At 59.6% G+C, this 17480-nt stretch overlaps 1 protein-coding gene across 1 annotated transcript in view; it reads right to left on the minus strand.

The window, feature by feature from the left end:
• Positions 1 to 272: 272 nt before the first annotated feature.
• The window catches only part of LOC116937444 (disco-interacting protein 2 homolog C-like), a 60945-nt gene continuing 43737 nt past the window's right edge, over positions 273 to 17480 (minus strand). The window contains exons 26-43 of the mRNA XM_076052429.1: positions 16482 to 16683; positions 15938 to 16047; positions 14984 to 15064; positions 14419 to 14542; positions 13632 to 13753; positions 11165 to 11276; positions 10800 to 10909; positions 10528 to 10658; positions 8666 to 8834; positions 7897 to 8067; positions 7437 to 7466; positions 5856 to 5917; positions 5006 to 5063; positions 4328 to 4402; positions 3639 to 3813; positions 3116 to 3239; positions 2658 to 2778; positions 273 to 1694 (exon numbers count right to left, since the gene is read on the minus strand). Coding sequence (XP_075908544.1) covers positions 1563 to 1694; positions 2658 to 2778; positions 3116 to 3239; positions 3639 to 3813; positions 4328 to 4402; positions 5006 to 5063; positions 5856 to 5917; positions 7437 to 7466; positions 7897 to 8067; positions 8666 to 8834; positions 10528 to 10658; positions 10800 to 10909; positions 11165 to 11276; positions 13632 to 13753; positions 14419 to 14542; positions 14984 to 15064; positions 15938 to 16047; positions 16482 to 16683 — 2109 coding nt within the window. The 3' untranslated portion in view covers positions 273 to 1562. The remainder of the gene's footprint in view (positions 1695 to 2657; positions 2779 to 3115; positions 3240 to 3638; positions 3814 to 4327; positions 4403 to 5005; positions 5064 to 5855; positions 5918 to 7436; positions 7467 to 7896; positions 8068 to 8665; positions 8835 to 10527; positions 10659 to 10799; positions 10910 to 11164; positions 11277 to 13631; positions 13754 to 14418; positions 14543 to 14983; positions 15065 to 15937; positions 16048 to 16481; positions 16684 to 17480) is intronic.

Genomic DNA, 17480 nt, shown 5'->3' on the forward strand with positions numbered 1-17480 from the left:
TGTTGAACTGCTTTTTCTGTGCTAGTTTGTCATTCCCCCGCACCTCCGCTCAGCACGGTTGGTCACGTGCTGCGCGAAAGGCGTTCAATGTACGAGCACGAAGGAGCGCAGACCACCGTGGTGGGTTCACCGTGCGGTCCATCGTTCGGGTCGCATGATCACAGTCGCACGGCCGTGGGCTCTCGTGGCTCTAACAATACATTGGCAGTGTCTGTTTGACGTGGCAATCTTGCTACATCGGCCATGTCGGGTGGAGGAGGGTACTACTACACACCGGCACGATCCGGACTCCAAAAAGCCAGTGATGAATCGGCGGCTCGCTCCGTTCCACACACAATCAAGTGACCTTCGTCGGTGGCACCACGGAGGAAGCCTGGGTTGGACTCCCGGCTCTGAGCGTGCACATTTTGCACATTATCTCTCTCTCCCCTCCGTTCTCTGCCTTCTCTCGTTTCATCCCATGGCGACAACCCCCACACACATCACACACGCGCACAAACAACACGACAACGGATGGCGACCAAATCATCACCACTTGATGAATAATCACCGCAAACATCGCTGCATTCGCATTGCCCGGAGCAGCAACAGCAGCATCGCCACCCCCCCCTCCGCCCCCCCCCAAACTGTGAACACGCGGCAGGACCCTCCGCACCCCTGCAAAGGAGTCTCGTGGCTCCGTGAGGCTCCGTGAGGCTCTCCAGGCTCAACATGCGTACGCATAACAGCTCCCAATGAGCAACTTCACACGCAGGACGTTGCAACGTGAAAGCCATCGTCCTTCCCTGGGTGGATAGGAGGAGTAGCACCACTTTGAGGGAAATCAACAGGGGTTGTCTTGTTGATGCACTGGTCCCCGGCATAGTAACGTGGAATTTCCACCGCTGGCTCTACTGCTATTGGCCGTTGACGTGAAGGTGGTGTGTTGTGTGTGTGTCCTGTACAGTGTACGTGGGAGCGGTTGGCGCACTGCACGATGAGCCCTGCGTGACCCGAGGTTCGATTCCTGCTCGCAGCCAACACTTGGCAAATATCTGAACCAGCCCTGGGCCTCTCCTATGTCGACTCGCTCTCAAATGAGTACCTCGTGGCGATGTGTAAACAAAGGTGGCCAGACGTGGTGCTGGCCACCCACCCCCTCATGCGCCGTGCCGGCCTTCAGAGGTGCTACTCGCTAACAGCACTTGCCCCAACAGCATGCTAAAGGCTACACGGGGGATCTTTGTCTGCGTGTATTTCTCAGTTACTCCGCGTGTTGTCCGTGTGTACCCTGTGTCTGTCCGCATGTCACCCACATCTGTCCATCACTCCGCGTACGTTTCCACCGCGCGTGTCCACGTTACCCGGCGTGACCCCAACGTGTGCCACGCGTTGCCGTCACGTGCCACGCGTTGCCGTCACGTGCCACGCGTTGCCGTCACGTGCCACGCGTTGCCGTCACGTGCCACGCGTTGCCGTCACGTGCCATCACGCGCTACGACGTCTCGTGACGTCAACCAACACGCTTGCCGTCACGCTACGCATGGTCACGGCTCGTCCACACGTCGCCACGCGTGCCGTCGTCACATGTTGTAGGCCACGTAGATGGGGTCGAGTTTGTCCGCGAAGAATCCGTCACGCAGGTGCAAGCGCTGCTTCTCCCCGCGCGAGTTGATGGGTATGACGCCCACGTCCACCACCACCACGACGCCAACCTGCACCACCCGGGGGGGGGGGGGGGGGGGAGATGCTGAGCCGTTACCGCGGTGGACGAGAGAGGGATGGGACGAGTGGAGGGATGGACAACGCCACCACCAAAACAGGACAAGGATCTCCCCCGTGTGTCGCTTTAACAGACCGTAAGGGGCAAGTGCTGTTAGCGAGCAGCACCTATGAAGGCCGGCACGGCACTCGAAGGGGTGGGGTGGCCAGCACCACGCCCGGCCGCCTTTGTCTCCCCGAGTGGTGATGTTTACACACCGCACCAGGTACTCATTTGAGGCTGAGTCGACCTAGAGGAGGCTCGGCACCGATTCAGATAATGGTCGATGGTGTTGGCCGTGAACGGGAGTCGAACTTGGGTCGCCGGGTTGTAGCGCAACACCACCACCATCGCCCCAAAATACCACGAAATATCAACGTCACCATCATCACCATTCTCACCGACACCCCAGCAACATCGTCCTCACCATCATCATACCACCACCAGCATGAACTTCATCACCGCAATCACCAAACTCTCCATAAGCACGAGCACCACCATCATGAACGCTTTATAACAGACGGCTGGGGAAAGTGTGAGCACCACCCAGTAAAACGTGCTACGCTGGGCCAACGTTGGGCCAACGCTGGACCAACGTTGGGCAACGCTGGACCAACGTTGTGCAACGCTGGACCAACGTTGTGCAACGCTGGACCAACGTTGTGCAACGCTGGGCCAACGTTGGGCCAACGCTGGGCCAACGTTGGGCCAACGCTGGGCCAACGTTGGGCCAATGCTGGACCAACGTTGGGCAACGCTGCACCAACGTTGCCATGCGGTTAGAAACGTTTGACCAACGTTGGCCAAACGTTCCACGCATTCTGGGCAACCCAACACCGAGCCCCCCACCCACTCGAGTGGTGGCTGTGATGATGTCACCAGCCCCCCCCCCCCCCCCCAGCCCCCCCCCCCCCACCAGGAGGTGATGCTCCTCGAGGGCCGTGGCCGTGACGAGGGCGACGAGGTCGAGGGCCTCCTGCTCGGAGCCCTGGAGCTCCAGCACCACGACGAGGAGGTCGGTCCACTCGAACACGGCGCTGGTGACGACACCGCCACACACCCATTACAACAACAACAATTACTTAACAACAACAACAACACCACCACAGATTACTCAACAACAACAATTACTCAACAACAACACCACAGAGATTACTCAACAACAACAACACCACCACAATAACTACAGCTTTGGCACGACGACGAGCCGACTACCCCTAGCCAGGCAGCCCCCAGTACTCGTGCTCCCTGGGACGCTACGCCGCCGTGCGTGTGTGTGTGTGCGTGCGTGTGTGTGTGCGTGTGTGTGTGTGTGCGTGTGTGTGTGCGTGTGTGTGCGCGTGTGCCCCCCGGGACCCCCCCCCCCCCCCCCACCATTCGGCGATGTTGCGGTGGGCGCGCAGAATGGACGACTCGATGTCGATGGGGTGGTAGCGCAGCCCCTTGAGCTCCATCGCCTCCTCCAGCGCGCCCACCACGTACAGCGCATCGTGGCGCTCTGCACGCACGCACACGAAGATCAAGATCTCCCCCGTGTAGAATGTCGCGCTAACACACTAACACACACTAACACGTGTGAAAAAAAATACATCACTCTGCGATACATTCTGGCACAGATAAGACACGCGTGCATGTACGTACACACACGCACGTACATCCACACAGACACGTACATCCACACAGACACGTACATCCACACAGACACGCGTGCACGTACGTACACACGCATGCACGTGCACACGTGCACAGACACAGGAACACACACACAGACACGGACGCACACGCGCGCACACAGACACGTACACACAGACACACGCGCACACAGACACGTGCGCACAGACACGCACGCACACAGACACGCACACACAGACACACGCGCACACAGACACGCGCTCACCGCCACTGGCGTCGGTGAGCTCCGTGCGCCGCAGGAAGCCCAGGTAGCCGGTGCGTGCCCACGCCGTGTGTGTGTCGCCGAAGCTGAGCCGCGCTCCGAAGTGCTCGGAGCAGCGAGCGTCGTCGCCGTGTACCGAGAAGTAGCCGCTGGCGCTGTGCGGGCTGCTCACCCAGATCTACAGAGACAAAGGTCCCCCGCGCTTAGCCTTGACAGACCGTTGGGGCAAGTGCTGTTAGCGGGCAGCGCCTACGGAGGGCCGGCACGGCACACGAGCGGGTGGGTGGAGTGAGCAGCCACGCCCGGCCGCCTTTGTCTCCCCGGTTGGCGACGTTTACCGCACACCGCGCCGGGTCCTCGTTTTGAGGCCCAGGGCAGGTTCGGGTAATCGTCACCGGTGTTGACCGAGCGGGACTTCAACCCCGTGGTGGCTGGGTTTGTAGTGCGGTTACTCCGCGTGTCGTCTGTGCATAACCCTTACTGTCTGTCTGCATGTCACCCCACCTGTCCATCGCTCCGCGCGTCTGCGCACATTACCACGGCGTGCCCCAGGTGTGTCCGTGCGTGTCTTCCCCGCCCATGTCTGTCCACGTCACCCGCCGGCGCGAGCCCCTCGTGCGTCACGTGCTGTCTGTGAAGGCTATATGGGGGATCTTTGGTGGTGGGGGGGGGGGTTTGTGCGGGACTCCCACCTCCCCGAGGTGGGAGTCCCCGAGGGGACCCCGGTGCTCGGGACTCACGATGATGACCCGCACGCCCGGCAGGATCTGAGACGACACGGGGACACGGGGGGGGGGGGGGGGGGAGATACAAGGACACGCATACAAGGTGGGACAGACAAACATAGATGAGGGCACGGAGAGACACGCGGGGACAGGGGGAGACACAGGGACACGGGGAGACACGCAGGGACACGCAGGGACAGGGGGAGACCAGTAGATACAAGGAGACAGGCAGGGACACGGGGAGACACGCGGGGACACGGGGAGACACGCGGGGACACGGGGAGACACGCGGAGACACGCAGGAGACACGGGGAGACACGCAGGTACGCACGCAGGGACACGGGGGGACACGGGGGGACACGGGGAGACACGCAGGGACACGAGGAGATAGAAAAGGGACATGGAGACAAGGGAAAGCGGGGAGGCAAAGATTATTTTTTTTGAAAACATCGTGAACAGACAAATAATGAGTCTATAGCTACCAAACCAAGGCTGGGCTAGTCGGTCACAAGGCTGGGCTAGTCACTGGCTGGGCTAGTCAGTCACTGGCTGGGCTAGTCAGTCACTGGCTGGGCTAGTCACTGGCTGGACTAGTCACAAGGCTGGGCTAGCCACTGGCTGGGCTAGTCACGTGTAGACACTGACCTTGCCTGACTCCATCAGTGCGACACTGTGAGGAGCTCCCCTCTCCACGATCCGAACCCTGCACACACACAAGACAAAGATCCCCCGTTTCGCCTTGAGACTGTAGGGGCAAGTGCTGTTAGCGAGCACCTATGAAGGCCGGGGTGGCCATTGCCACGCCCGGCCGCCTTTGTCTCCCCAATGGCGATCTTTACATACCACACCAGGTACTTATTTGTGGCTGAGTCGACCTAGGGTAGGACCAGTTCAGATCGTCACTGGTGTTGGCTGCGAGCGGGAATCGAACTCTGACCACCAGGTTCGTAGCTCGGCGTGCTAACCACTCCCCACTCCCGCTACCCACCCACGGGTACACAAACACACGGGTACACACACAAACACACGGGTACACACACACAAACACACGGGTACACACACACCCACGGGTACACACACCCACAGGTACACACACACACACGGGTACACACACACACGGGTACACACACAAACACGGGTACACACAAACACACGGGTACACAGAAACAAACACGGGTACACAGAAACAAACACGGGTACACAGAAACAAACACGGGTACACACACAAACACGGGTACACACACAAACACGGGTACACACACAAACACGGGTACACACACAAACACGGGTACACACACAAACACACGGGTACACACAAACACACGGGTACACACACACGGGTACACAGAAACAAACACGGGTACACACACACACACGGGTACACACACACACACACGGGTACACACACACACACGGGTACACACACAAACACACACGGGTACACAGAACCAAACACGGGTACACACACACACGTGGTGTTGGTGGCTGTGCATACCGGTCGTGCCACAGTGCCCTCGTGTCCACGTACACCGTGGTGGGGTCGGGCCCTGCCGTAGTCTGCTGAGAAACACATGGCCAGCACGCTGCTCGGCACCACGGTCAGCATACCACTCGCCACACTGCTCAGCATACCGCTCGGCACACCGCTCGGCATACCACTCGCCACACTGCTCAGCATACCACTCGCCACACTGCTCGGCACACCGCTCGGCATACCACTTGGCACACTGCTCGACATACCACTTGGCACACTGCTCTGCACACTGCTCTGCACACTGCTCGGCACACTGCTCGGCACACTGCTCGGCACACCGCTCGGCATACCGCTCGGCACACCGCTCGGCACACCGCTCGGCATACCACTTGGCACACCGCTCGGCACACTGCTCGGCACACTGCTCGGCACACCGCTCGGCACACCGCTCGGCACACCGCTCGGCATACCGCTCGGCACACTGCTCGGCATACCACTGTCAACACCACAGCCAGCACGCCGCTCCTCACACCGCTCCGCACGAGCCCATAATCCCCTACCAAATCACGCACATCACACACACAAAGATCCCCATATAGCCTGAAATTAAACTAAACTATTGTTAATTTTACCAGACAAGACTCCACTGAGCTATGTAGCTCTCTTTCATAAGCGACCTGGCCACAAATGATAGCTCAAAGAAGTGTTTTAACACGCGTGGTGATGTCGATTCTCAATGCGGAGGGAAGGACCCGGAGCACAATCCACGCGACTACAGGGAGAGAGAGAGACAAGCAAACTCCAAATATACAGCAGCAGGTGTCAGGGTCGGGATCGAACCCACGACATCCTGTAAATCAGGTAAGGTAGTTAACATCTCCTAGCCACCGTGATGATGATGATGATGATGAGAGAGAGAGAGAGACACGCAAACTCCAAATATACCGCAGGTGTCAGGGTCGGGATCGAACCCACGACCTCCTGTAAATCAGGTGAGGTAGTTAACATCTCCTAGCCACCGTGATGATGATGAGAGAGACACGCAAACTCCAAATATACAGCAGGTGTCAGGGTCGGGATCAAACCCACGACCTCCTGTAGATCAGGTGAGGTAGTTAACATCTCCTAGCCACCGCGGCGCCCTTAACCGACTGTCAGGGAAAGTGCCGTTAGCGAGCACCTATTAAGGCCAATATGGCACATGGGTGGTCAAGCACCACGCCAGGTACTCAGTTAGGGCTCAGTCGACCTAGAGCAGGCCCAGTGAACGGCTCAGATATTCATTGCCCATGGTGGCTGTGAGCGGGAATTGAACTCCGCCCGCGCGGGGTTCGTTTAAAATGTAATTGTTTTTTTATTTTCCCCACGCTCACACTCGCGGTTCAGCGGGTCGGCAAACCGCAAGGTGGCGGCTGGTCACCGCCTGGCACATTTGCCCCGGACGTTTATTAGACGTCCGGTGAACCGGTGAACGGTTTCCCAACCGGTTGAACACGCAGGCGGTTACGGTTAACGTGCCAAAGCCGCTTGTAACCGCACGGGACAGGCGCACGGGAGGGGTGGCGGACGACGAGGTGGAGGATTCCGACCTCTGACCTTTACCTGCTCTGACGTCTTCCCGAGCCTGTGAGGCTGGAGGTGGCGCGGGAGGAGGGGGGGGAGGGGGGCAGGGGGAGAGGGGGGAGGGAGAGAGGAGGGCAGGAAGGCACATTAGGAGGGGCGACCAGTCGGGTGGGGGGCAGGGGAGGGGGCAGGTGGTGCGGCCCGAGGTTAAGAAGGGATGTGGAGGAGCCAGCGTGAGGGTTTGATTCGGGGGTGAGTGCAGGGCGGGGCGAGCCTGTGGCAGTGCAGGGCGCTGCAGGGAAGTAGAGGATTGTGCAGGGCGCTGCAGGGAAATGTAGGAAGGTGCAGGGCGGTGCAGGGCGGTGCAGGGAGGTTCTGGATGGTGTGGGGATGTGCAAGTAGATGCAGGGAAGTGCAGGGCATTGTATGGAGGTGTAGGAAGGTTCAAGGGAAGTGTACCGAGGTGCAGGGTGGTGCAGGGAGGTGGAGGGCGGCGCACCTGCAGGCACACGGCTGGGCTGACGCGGCAGCCGAAGGCGGTGGTGACGGCGCGGGCGTGCAGGCCCAGGTGGCGGAAGAGCTTGGAGAAGGAGAGCGTCAGGGCGGCGCGCGGACGCTCCTCCGCCACCACCACGCACGTGCGCACCCGGGACAGGTCCACGCCACGTGCCTGCACGCAGCACACGGCGTGCAGCACACCGAGCGCAGCACACCGGCACAAGCAGCACACCGGCACGTGCAGCACACCGGCACAAGCAGCACACCGGCACAAGCAGCACACAGACACGCACAGTCGCATTCTTCTTCTTTCGTGTGCCGTTTGAGATCATCAGCAGCCGCTGCCGCCGCAGCAACAGCAGCAGGCCTACAACCGGTACGTCTAATGTCATCAGCCATGGTAGCCGAGTTCAGTAGCCCACTTGTTCCACCAGAGTACGTGGATTGGTTTCGTCACTTCTGAAAAATAAGCTAATATAGCTCAGTGGGCTTTACCATTTGTGTACACGTCTTTCTTTTTTTAGTGATTTGTTTACCGTTTTACTTTGCACTCCCATCGCGTTTTTTGTTTGTAACGTTCTGACAAAAAAGAACTTCATAGCTCATTGGATTCCTCCTGCGTAACTAAATATTCCGGAGCGGTAGTGTAGCGCCGTACACTTCTCGTCCACCTCCGACCACCCTAACGTGCTGACAAGCCCCCCACCCAGCCCCCCCACCCAGCCCCCCCTCCAGCCCCCCCTCCAGCCCCCCTCCAGCCCCCCCCCCACCTTGAGCACGTCGGTCTGGGTCCCGAGGCCGCGTGTGCACAGCTCCATGGCGGAGTAGGAGCAGAAGGTGTCCCGCACGCGGTACTGGCTCACGGCAGACAGCCACAGGGACACGTTCAGCTCCAGCTCCGACGGCGGGATGAGGATCGACTGGTGGCCCGAGTACACGCTGCTCGCTCGCACGCACACACACACGCGTCCGTGTACGTGAGCAAGCGCGCGTACGTAATGCGCGCACGCGAGCGTACGTAACGTGCGTGTTTACGTACACGCGTCTTGGTGTGTACGTAAACACGCACACGCGTCCACGCGTATGTGCGGGACGCAGACGAGCCAGCAAGCGAACGCACGAGCGGGCGGACGAACCACGTGGGCAAATGAGTAAGCGACGCACGAAGGGGCGGCGAGCGAACGAGAGTGAGTGTGTGTGTGTGTGCGAGCGAACGAGTGTGTGTGTGTGTGCGAGCGAACGAGTGTGTGTGTGTGTGCGAGCGAACGAGAGTGTGTGTGTGTGTGCGAGCGAACGAGAGTGTGTGTGTGTGTGTGCGAGCGAACGAGAGTGTGTGTGTGTGTGTGTGCGAGCGAACGAGAGTGTGTGTGTGTGTGTGCGAGCGAACGAGAGTGTGTGTGTGTGTGTGTGCGAGCGAACGAGAGTGTGTGTGTGTGTGTGTGCGAGCGAACGAGAGTGTGTGTGTGTGTGTGCGAGCGAACGAGAGTGTGTGTGTGTGTGTGTGCGAGCGAACGAGAGTGTGTGTGTGTGTGTGTGCGAGCGAACGAGAGTGTGTGTGTGTGTGTGTGCGAGCGAACGAGAGTGTGTGTGTGTGTGTGTGCGAGCGAACGAGAGTGTGTGTGTGTGTGTGTGCGAGCGAACGAGAGTGTGTGTGTGTGTGTGTGCGAGCGAACGAGAGTGTGTGTGTGTGTGTGTGCGAGCGAACGAGAGTGTGTGTGTGTGCGAGCGAACGAGAGTGTGTGTGTGTGTGTGCGAGCGAACGAGAGTGTGTGTGTGTGTGTGCGAGCGAACGAGAGTGTGTGTGTGTGTGTGTGTGTGAGCGAACGAGAGTGTGTGTGTGTGTGTGCGAGCGAACGAGAGTGTGTGTGTGTGTGTGTGTGCGAGCGAACGAGAGTGTGTGTGTGTGTGTGCGAGCGAACGAGAGTGTGTGTGTGTGTGCGAGCGAACGAGAGTGTGTGTGTGTGTGTGTGTGTGCGAGCGAACGAGAGTGTGTGTGTGTGTGTGTGCGAGCGAACGAGAGTGTGTGTGTGTGTGCGAGCGAACGAGAGTGTGTGTGTGTGTGTGTGCGAGCGAACGAGAGTGTGTGTGTGTGTGTGTGCGAGCGAACGAGAGTGTGTGTGTGTGTGTGTGTGCGAGCGAACGAGAGTGTGTGTGTGTGTGTGCGAGCGAACGAGAGTGTGTGTGTGTGTGTGCGAGCGAACGAGAGTGTGTGTGTGTGTGCGAGCGAACGAGAGTGTGTGTGTGTGTGTGCGAGCGAACGAGAGTGTGTGTGTGTGCGAGCGAACGAGAGTGTGTGTGTGTGCGAGCGAACGAGAGTGTGTGTGTGTGCGAGCGAACGAGTGTGTGTGTGTGTGTGCGAGCGAACGAGTGTGTGTGTGTGTGTGCGAGCGAACGAGTGTGTGTGTGTGTGTGCGAGCGAACGAGTGTGTGTGTGTGTGTGCGAGCGAACGAGTGTGTGTGTGTGTGTGTGCGAGCGAACGAGTGTGTGTGTGTGTGTGTGCGAGCGAACGAGTGTGTGTGTGTGTGTGTGCGAGCGAACGAGTGTGTGTGTGTGTGTGCGAGCGAACGAGAGTGTGTGTGTGTGTGTGCGAGCGACCCCAATGGGGAGGCGCCGCCGCCCGCCACCGCACACCTGCTGAGACACCAGAGCACGAAGCCCATGCCGCAGTAGGGGTCGAGGCAGAGGGCGACCTCGCGCGACGGGTACAGCTCGCACTGCAGCTTGATGGAGCGGCACAGCGCACCCACCGCACCGTGCGGCATCTACGGCGGGCAGAGGCACGCACGATTACGATCACCCATTGACGACCGCTCGCCGACCCCACACTGGGGCCGGTGTGGGTTAGGGGCTCCGCGTGGCCGGTGAGCGCTGGACCCCCCCCCCCCCGCCCCCCCCGCACGCACCTTGACCCCCGCGAGCGTGCCGCTGGTGGAGACGCTGTAGTCGAGGTAGCAGAGTGCGTCGGGCTCGCAGGGCGAGTAGAGCTGCGTGGGCCTCCGCTTGGGCAGGTCGTCTGGCGTGCGAAAGAGACGCCGCCGCTCGCCAACCACGCTCGAGGGCAGTAGTGCAGCAGCAGCACGGGTCGGTAGTGCAGGGTGATAGCGCGGTAGCGTGGTATCGTGGTATTCCTGCGTGGTGGTGCAGTGTGGTGTGGTGGTAGTAGCAGTGGGGGAGGCATTGCGATGTCTGCAGTGCGGGGTGGTAGTGCGGCAGCTCTGTGTGGTGGTGGTGGTGTGGTGGTGTGGTGCTGGTGGTGTTGTGGTGGGACCTGTGTCAATGATGAGCGGCCAGGCTCTGGCGTCCACCGCGGGCCCTGCGTCCTTGGAGCGCAGCAGCTTCACCACGGCCTGCGACGTCAGGACGCAGGCCGACTTGCTCACCTGAGCCGACGCGGGTCACGGGGTCACGGGTCACGGGTCACAGGAGGCACACAGGTCGAGAGGTCAGGTCGAGGGGTCAGAGCGGTCTTCTGCACTCATTTTCAGAGGTGTGGTGGGGGGGGCACTGACGTCGACATGACGTCACCGCTGTGAGGAGGGCCACCACCCGTTTAAAGCCCTTGCTGTGTTTCACAGCAGCAGCACGACGATGATGATCATGATGATGGAGGGTGTTGTGGTGATGGGGGGTGTTGTGATGATGATGATCATGATGATCATGATGATGGAGGGTGTTGTGGTGATGGGGGGTGTTGTGATGATGATGATGATGATGATCATGATGATGGAGGGTGTTGTGGCGATGGGGGGTGTTGTGATGATGATGATCATGATGATGGAGGGTGTTGTGGTGATGGGGGGTGTTGTGATGATGATGATCATGATGATGGAGGGTGTTGTGGTGATGGGGGGTGTTGTGATGATGATGATCATGATGATGGAGGGTGTTGTGGTGATGGGGGGTGTTGTGATGATGATGAGCATGATGATGGGGGGTGTTGTGGTGATGGGGGGTGTTGTGATGATGATGATCATGATGATGGGGGGGTGTTGTGATGATGATGATGATCATGATGATGGGGGGTGTTGTGGTGATGGGGGGTGTTGTGATGATGATGATCATGATGATGGGGGGTGTTGTGGTGATGGGGGGTGTTGTGATGATGATGATCATGATGATGGAGGGTGTTGTGGTGATGGGGGGTGTTGTGATGATGATGATCATGATGATGGGGGATGTTGTGATGATGATGATCATGATGATGGGGGGTGTTGTGGTGATGGGGGGTGTTGTGATGATGATGATCATGATGATGGAGGGTGTTGTGGTGATGGGGGGTGTTGTGATGATGATGATCATGATGATGGGGGTGTTGTGGTGATGGGGGGTGTTGTGATGATGATGATCATGATGATGGGGGGTGTTGTGGTGATGGGGGGTGTTGTGATGATGATGATCATGATGATGGGGGGTGTTGTGATGATGGGGGGTGTTGTGATGATGGGGGGGGTGTGATGATGGTGGGGTGTTGTGATGATGATGGGGGGGTGTTGTGACGATGATGGGGGGGTGTTGTGACGGTGACGATGATGTTGGGGGGATGTTGTGACGATGACGATGGGGGGGTGTTGTGACGATGACGATGATGGGGGGTGTTGTGACGATGACGATGATGGGGGGTGTTGTGACGATGATGATGGGGGGTGTTGTGGTGATGGGGGTGTTGTGGTGATGATGATGGGGGGTGTTGTGGTGATGATGATGGGGGGTGTTGTGGTGATGATGATGGTGGGGTGTTATGATGGGGGGGTGTTGTGATGATGATGATGGGGGGGGGTGTTGTGATGATGATGATGGGGAGGTGTTGTGATGATGATGGGGGGGTGTTGTGGTGATGATGATTATGGGGGGTGTTGTGATGATGATGATGGTGGGGTGTTGTGATGATGATGGGAGGTGTTGTGATGATGATGATGGAGGGTGTTGTGATGATGATGATGGAGGGTGTTGTGATGATGGAGGGTGTTGTGATGATGGGGGGTGTTGTGATGATGATGGGGGGTGTTGTGATGATGATGGGGGGTGTTGTGATGATGATGGTGGGGTGTTGTGATGATGATGATGATGATGGTGGGGTGTTGTGATGATGATGATGGGGGGTGTTGTGATGATGATGATGGGGGGTGTTGTGATGATGATGATGGGGGGTGTTGTGATGATGATGATGGGGGGTGTTGTGATGATGATGATGGGGGGGTGTTGTGATGATGATGATGGGGGGTGTTGTCACTCGCTGTGTGGTTGTCAGGGGCCGTACTGAAAGGCCACTAGGGGCCGCCAGTGGCCCCCGCGGCCTCGCAGCGAAGAGCGCCGGGGTTAGACGCAGGTCGGGGCAGGTTGGATGCTGCGACGGTGGCGGCAACAGCAATGGTGGAAGCGGTGGTGACGGTAGTTGTCGTAGTGGTGGTGGCCGTGGCGGTAGTTGTAGTAGTGGTGGCGGTTATGGTAGCGGTGGTAGTAGTGGTCACGGTAGTGGTGGTAGTTGTAGTGGTGGTGGTAGTTGTAGTGGTGGTGGTGATAGTGGTCACGGTAGTGGTGGTGGTAGTTGTAGTGGTGGTGGTAGTCGTAGTGGTGGTGGTAGTTGTAGTGGTGGTGGTAGTTGTAGTGGTGGTGGTAGTCGTAGTGGTGGTGGTAGTTGTAGTAGTGGTGGTGGTGGTAGTAGTGGCCACGGTAGTGGTGGTGCGTCACACGGCGCTCGGCTGGTGGTTGTCTCGGCGCGTTGGTGGTGCGGCTACCTCGACGACCATCCTGGCGGTGGGTAGCGTCGTGGCGACGTGCTGCGGCTGTGGGGGCCGCACCGTGACGGGGACGCAGCCCACGTACAGGCAGCCGTAGAATGACGCGATCAGCTCGATCCCTGCCTCCGGCACGCACGCAGCGACAAAGACGAAGGTAAAGATCCCCCGTGTCGCCTCGACAGACTGCAGGGTCAAGTGCTGTGAGCGAGCGGCACCTATGAAGGGCACACGAGAAGGTGGGTGGCCAGCACCACACCCGGACGCCTTTGTCTCCCTAGTGGCGATGTTTACACATCGCACCAGGTACTCGTTTGAGGCCGAGTCGACCTACGAGAGGCTCACGACCTGTTCGGAAAATCGTCACTGGTGTCGATCGTGAGCAGGAATCGAACTCGGGTCGCCGGGTTCATAGTGCAGCGCGCTTAACACTACTACCGTGCCCCGCAGAGACGCACGCACCCACGCATGCAGACACGTGCAGTGATGCACGTGGAGACGCACGCGGAGAGATGAAGTTCCCCCGTGTAGCCTCTAACACGCCGTTGGGAAAAGTGTCATTAGCGAGTGGCAGCATCCATTAAGGGGAGTGGGGGGGGGGGGTTCTTAAGGGCCATGCCCATAGGAACCCCCCCCTACTGGAACCAGGGTCTGAACCCGGGTTCGGACCCTGGTTCCAGGCGCCGCTCGCGACCCAACCGGCTCCCCTCGATAGCAGTGGAGCTGACCCGTGGACGGACCGATCCCCGCCATGGTGAACGTGGACCTTCCGGCGCGCCGCGTCTACCTGGCGCGTAGAGGAGCGCCACGTGGTCGCCGGGGTTCACCCGCGCCCTCTCCAGCAGCGCCACCGCCACCCTCTCGGCGCGCCGGTGGAGCTGCAGGCAGCTCACGGAGCTGGCCACCGCGCCCTGCACGCCACGGACAAAGGGGAGTCCCCCCTTATTGCCTTCACAAACTCGGGGCGGGCGAGTGCTGTTGGTAGCGAGTAGCAGCAGCAGCAGCACCTGGTGACTAGGGGTTCACTGAGACAAAGATACGCCGCTCAGCCCCCTCCCACCGGCAGAGCCACAGGCTGTTAGGGCAAGTGCTGTTAGCGAGCAGCACCTATGGCAATACGTTCAGGAGCTTGTGGGTGTCCACAATAATGAACGCCGATTTCGAGATCCAAACATCATCGTGGTCCCTCCTCCTGGCTTTGACATTCCTCCTCCTCCTCCTCCGCCTTGAAGGCGCCACTCGAACCGTCATCATCAACCGCATCGCCACCAATGGCAGGGCCCCGCGATGCTGCGCCGCATCCTCGTCAACGGGAAGTTAAAGACGCGGCCACAGTGCTGCGAGCGGCACACCTTGGCGTTGAGCAGGATGAAGATGACGTGGTCTGGAGTGGTGACGGCTCTCCACTGCAGCACCTCAGAGAGGTAGAGACTCTGGGTGGGGGGCAGAGAGGGCGTGGGGGGGGCAGGTGCAGAGTGAGCAACTCTCTCCGTGCGGGAGTCTGCGTTGTGAGACCAGAGAGCCACGTGCCAGAACTTCTTTCACACCGTACGTAGCCAAACGTGATCATTTGGAGGTGTGGCTGATGGCTACAGGGGTAAGATCGTGATGATGCCTGCAGGGCCTCGAGTTATGAGTCCGAGTGATATGGCTCGTGATGATGGCTGCAGAGTGGTGAGTCCGAGTGTCATGGCTCGTGATGATGGCTGCAGAGTGGTGAGTCCGAGTGGCATGGCTCGTGATGATGGCTGCAGAGTGGTGGGCCTGAGTGGCATGGCTCGTGATGATGGCTGCAGAGTCGTGAGTCCGAGTGTCATGGCTCGTGATGATGGCTGCAGAGTCGTGAGTCCGAGTGTCATGGCTCGTGATGACGGCTGCAGAGTGGTGAGTCCAAGTGGCATGGCTCGTGATGATTGCTGCAGAGTGGTGAGTCCGAGTGTCATGGCTCGTGATGATGGCTGGAGAGTCGTGAGTCCGAGTGGCATGGCTCGTGATGATGGCTGCAGAGTCGTGAGTCCGAGTGGCATGGCTCGTCATGATGGCTGCAGAGTCGTGGATCGGAGTGTCATGGCTCGTGATGATGGCTGCAGAGTGGCGAGTCCGAGTGGCATGGCTCGTGATGATGGCTGCAGAGTTGTGAGTCCGAGCGTCATGGCTCGTGATGATGGCTGCAGAGTGGTGGGTCTGAGTGGCATGGCTCGTGATGATGGCTGCAGAGTCGTGAGTCCGAGTGTCATGGCTCGTGATGATGGCTGCCAAGCCGTGGGTTTGCGCGCCGTGATGGCGCCAGTAGCGGCGGGCGTCACCTTCTTGGTGGGGTCGTCGTCGCAGGGGCCCAGGTCGCGGCCGCTCGCCTGCGCGATTCTCTTCCCGGCCACCAGACTCCCGACCATCACGGAGGCCGGGCCCACATCCACTGGCACGTGGGAAGAGCCGGAGGGGGGGGGGAAGGGGAGGTACAAGGGGAATGTACCAAGGATGGGGCGGGGGGGGCAGCGGGAAGTGGTGGGGGGTGCATAGGGAATGCATGAAGACACCACGAATGGGCAAGGCCTCCAGGAATGTACCACAATCGGATAGGGTGGGAGGAGGGGAATGTACCACAATAGTAAGGGGGTGAATGGGGGGGAGGGTAAGGTGGAATGTACCATGATAGGAGAAAGGTGGGGGTAGGTCGGGCATTACGTAACTGGCTGACCGGGCAAGGGAGTGGGTGAGCACACGAGCAATCGAGCGAGCGGAGCGGGCGAGCGGAGCGGGCGAGCGGAGCGGGCGAGCGGAGCGGGCGAGGGGAGCGGGCGAGGGGAGCGGGCGAGCTAGCGGGCAGTGCCGCCCGTCCGGGAGCCACACCTGGCTGCTTCTGCCGCGGCTTGGGCAGGTTGGTGACGCAGGTGTGCGGGCACACGAGCACGTTGCAGGGGTGCAGGGTCCCCTCCAGGAAGCGCTGGCGCACCTCCGACAGGTGGATGCCGCCCAGCGGCGTCTTGGGCAGGGAGTTGGCGGGCAGCAGCGCCATGCAGTAGACGCCCACCTGGTGCACCCCGTCCACGGCCTGAGGGGAGTCGGCGAGCGCCTGTTAAGGCCGCGCCAGTCTTCAGGAGGCGGTGGTGCGGCTCGCACGGGTGTGCGCGTGGGCACACACGCGTACACGCACGTAGACAAAGTGTCCCCCGTGTGTAGCCTTCGACAGTGTCGGGGCAAGTGCTGTTGGCGAGTAGCGGCGCCTGTGAAGGCCGGCACGGCGCACGAGATTCGTGGGTGGGTGTCCAGCACCACGCCCGGTCGCCTTCGTCTCCCCAGGGGTGATGTTTAACACACCGCACCTGGGAAGGTCCAGGACCGGTTCGAATATTTGCCACCATGAATGGTTGTGAGCGGGAATCGAACTTGGGTCATCACGTTCCGGGTACAGCGCGTGCTAAGCATGACACTTCTGCCCCGCACCTCACTCACCTGCAGAACCCAGGTCATCCACAAACACTCGCTCACACTCGCTCATTTACTCACACTCGCTCACCTGCAGAACCCAGGTCATCCACAAACACTCGCTCACACTCGCTCATTCACTCACACTCGCTCACCTGCAGAACCCAGCTCATTCACTCACACTCGCTCACCTGCAGAACCCAGCTCATTCACTCACACTCGCTCACCTGCAGAACCCAGCTCATTCACTCACACTCGCTCACCTGCAGAACCCAGCTCATTCACTCACACTCGCTCACCTGCAGAACCCAGCTCATTCACTCACACTCGCTCACCTGCAGAACCCAGGTCATCCACAAACACTCGCTCACACTCGCTCATTCACTCACACTCGCTCACCTGCAGAACCCAGCTCATTCACTC

Source organism: Petromyzon marinus, chromosome 56 (assembly GCF_048934315.1).
Source record: "Petromyzon marinus isolate PM22_M1 ecotype Great Lakes invasive population chromosome 56, UKy_Petmar_22M1.pri1.0, whole genome shotgun sequence".
Classification (NCBI taxonomy): Eukaryota; Metazoa; Chordata; class Hyperoartia; order Petromyzontiformes; family Petromyzontidae; genus Petromyzon; species Petromyzon marinus.